The 2,500-nt window shown below is 47.5% G+C and overlaps 1 protein-coding gene across 1 annotated transcript in view; it reads left to right on the forward strand.

Annotated features, from left to right (window-relative positions):
• Positions 1–2,500, forward strand: part of tinagl1 (tubulointerstitial nephritis antigen-like 1) — a 37,148-nt gene that overhangs the window by 18,470 nt on the left and 16,178 nt on the right. Inside the window, exons 4-5 of the mRNA XM_042077656.1 lie at positions 1,385–1,477; positions 1,911–2,025. Of these exons, the coding sequence (XP_041933590.1) occupies positions 1,385–1,477; positions 1,911–2,025 (208 nt within the window). The remainder of the gene's footprint in view (positions 1–1,384; positions 1,478–1,910; positions 2,026–2,500) is intronic.

Below are 2,500 nucleotides of genomic sequence, written 5' to 3' on the forward strand. Positions count from 1 at the left end.
GTAAACACACCCATAACACAGTCATCTCCTGTTTCCCACTCACTGTATCACACACACACACACACACACACACACACACGCACACACACACGCACACACACACACACTCTCTCACAGACATGCAACGAGAAGACATGGGGATTTCTGCAGACAGGTGTGTGTGTGTACATGTGCGTCTGTGTGTCTATGTATGTGGGTACGTATATCTCCGCTTGTCACAAGCGTAATAACCACCCTCCCAGCTCCCTCCCCACTAGATCATGTTGGAGGTGTGATGTGGAATCTGACCTGTGCTCTGGCACTGACCTCAGACCTGTCAGAGGGGACCTCTCCCCCCCACTGGCCTCCTGTGTAAGTGAGTGGGACAGCGAGCATGTGAGAACTCTTGCCCTGGCGTGTGAACAGTCACCCCAGTGATCCCCACTTCTGTTTTGGACTGGCTCCAGTGGGGAGGGAGAGAGCGAGGTCAGGGGTCACAGTCTCTTTCTCTCCCTCATCAAAATCCTCAGTCCATCCCCACGGGCGGCCTGTTATGCTTCTGAGCTCAGAACCCCTCAGTGTGTATGTGTGTGTGTGTATGTGGGTTGGGGGTTAGTTTCTGTTATATATATATATATAATATATATATTATATATAGTATGTCTGTTCACGTGTGCATTTTTGTCTGCATCAGAGTTGTCTGCACAGTCTACACAGCACCCCCTATGCAGTGCCCGACCTGTTGTTTTTGTCAGGGATATATTTCCTCTCATCCATGCTTTGTTTGAGGATGTCTCTCGGGTGATGTCACCCAGTAAGGAAACTATTCTTTATTGAGCAGCTTTGAAGATGCGTGACCTTTAACCCCCTTTTCACAATGACTTGGCGTGTCCTGTGGTAAACAGTGACTCAGCTGAGAAACGGAATGTTTCCTTTGCATCCCAAACTATGAGAGGCCGAGTCCTGAGCTTGAGCTACTGTACCTCCCCTCGTCTCGTCTGACTAAAAATGGTTATTTCTCTCCGCTCGGCAGCCTTTTAAGGATGACGTCTTCAGTGCTTCCTCTCATTCTCTCTCTCTCTCTCTCTCTCTCTCTCTCTCTCTCTCTCTCTCTCTCTCTCTTCCCTTCTTCTGCCAAGTCATCTTGTCCCCCTGCTGTTTAGTCTCACCCGGGGGAATTCCAATCAGCCCGGTCTCTCTGCTCGGCCATTTTGTTTCCACACGTCTGTCCTCATCACGTGCTCTCTGAGTCGGACAGACAAAACTTTAGAGGTGTATTTTTACACAAAGTACATAAATGGGTTGGCTAGGTCGGGGCATTTAATTGGTGCTGATCTTTGTTCTCTCTCTCTCCCTCTTTTTTTCTCTCTCTCTCTCTGTCTTTCCCTCTCTCTCTCATCTGCAGTACATGCAGCAGCAATGGCCGTTGGGAATGTGAGCAGCACGCCTGCCTGATTGAGGATGACATGATCCAGGCAGTCAACAGAGGGAATTATGGGTACGTTTTTTTTATTCTTTACTGAACTCGAGACCTGAGTGTGGTGCCGGATGTGAGAGAGACCTGGGCAGCAGTCACGCTGTGGTGCCCACTCTCTCTCTATCCCTCTCTCTCTCCCTCTCTCTCTGTCTCTCTATCCCTCTCTCTCTCTCCCTCTTTATTCCTCTATCCCTCTTTCTATCTCTCTCACTCTCTCTCTCTATGCTCCTCTATGCATGTTTTTATTGGGTGAGGTGTAGCATTCTCTCCAAGCCTGCCGCGTCAGCATCCGCTTTGGGATGTTTATGACCATAACAAAGCACCCCTCCGGACTCCCTGTAGCTTCAACTCAGAGCTTAAGACTGACATCCTGCCTTTCATTATCTCTCCCTTGCTCTCTCTCTCTCTCTCTCTCTCTCTCTCTCTCTCATCCCTCTCTCTCCCTCTCTTTTAGCTGGAGGGCGGCCAACTACACCAAGTTCTGGGGCATGACTCTGGACGAGGGGTTGCGCTACCGACTGGGCACCCAGCCCCCCTCCCGCATCGTCAAGGCCATGAACGAGATCCAGGTGAGTGCGGCTGTCCCACAGGGACGTCTGTGCACCATTTCAGCCTCCGAACGGGCTCAGAGAATTTAGTTCATCATCTTCATGCTACAGTGACCCCAGACATCCCTGTAATGCAGACAGTAGATTAATTAAAGGATAAAGAAGCAGAAAAAAACAGAAAAAAATCTACACAGTTTGTCTGTGTTTGCACAGTGCATAGTTCAGTTCAAGTACTACTAAGTTTTATCATTTCAGTGTTTCAAAATTTCAAAACATATGGGCTACAACATATATTTTCCAGCTACAATTAGACAATAAAAATGAGAACAGACATGGTTAAATGATAGGAACCCCTGAAGACACAGACTGTATTAGGGCATTTGTATGATGTGAATGATAACATTAATTTTTTGTGCATTTTTTTCTCATTTACATTCTTCAGCCTAAAATAGCAAATGCTCAAATTTCATGTAATCATTCACATCATACCATACCA

This window comes from Alosa sapidissima, chromosome 21 (genome assembly GCF_018492685.1).
Source record: "Alosa sapidissima isolate fAloSap1 chromosome 21, fAloSap1.pri, whole genome shotgun sequence".
NCBI lineage: Eukaryota > Metazoa > Chordata > Actinopteri > Clupeiformes > Clupeidae > Alosa > Alosa sapidissima.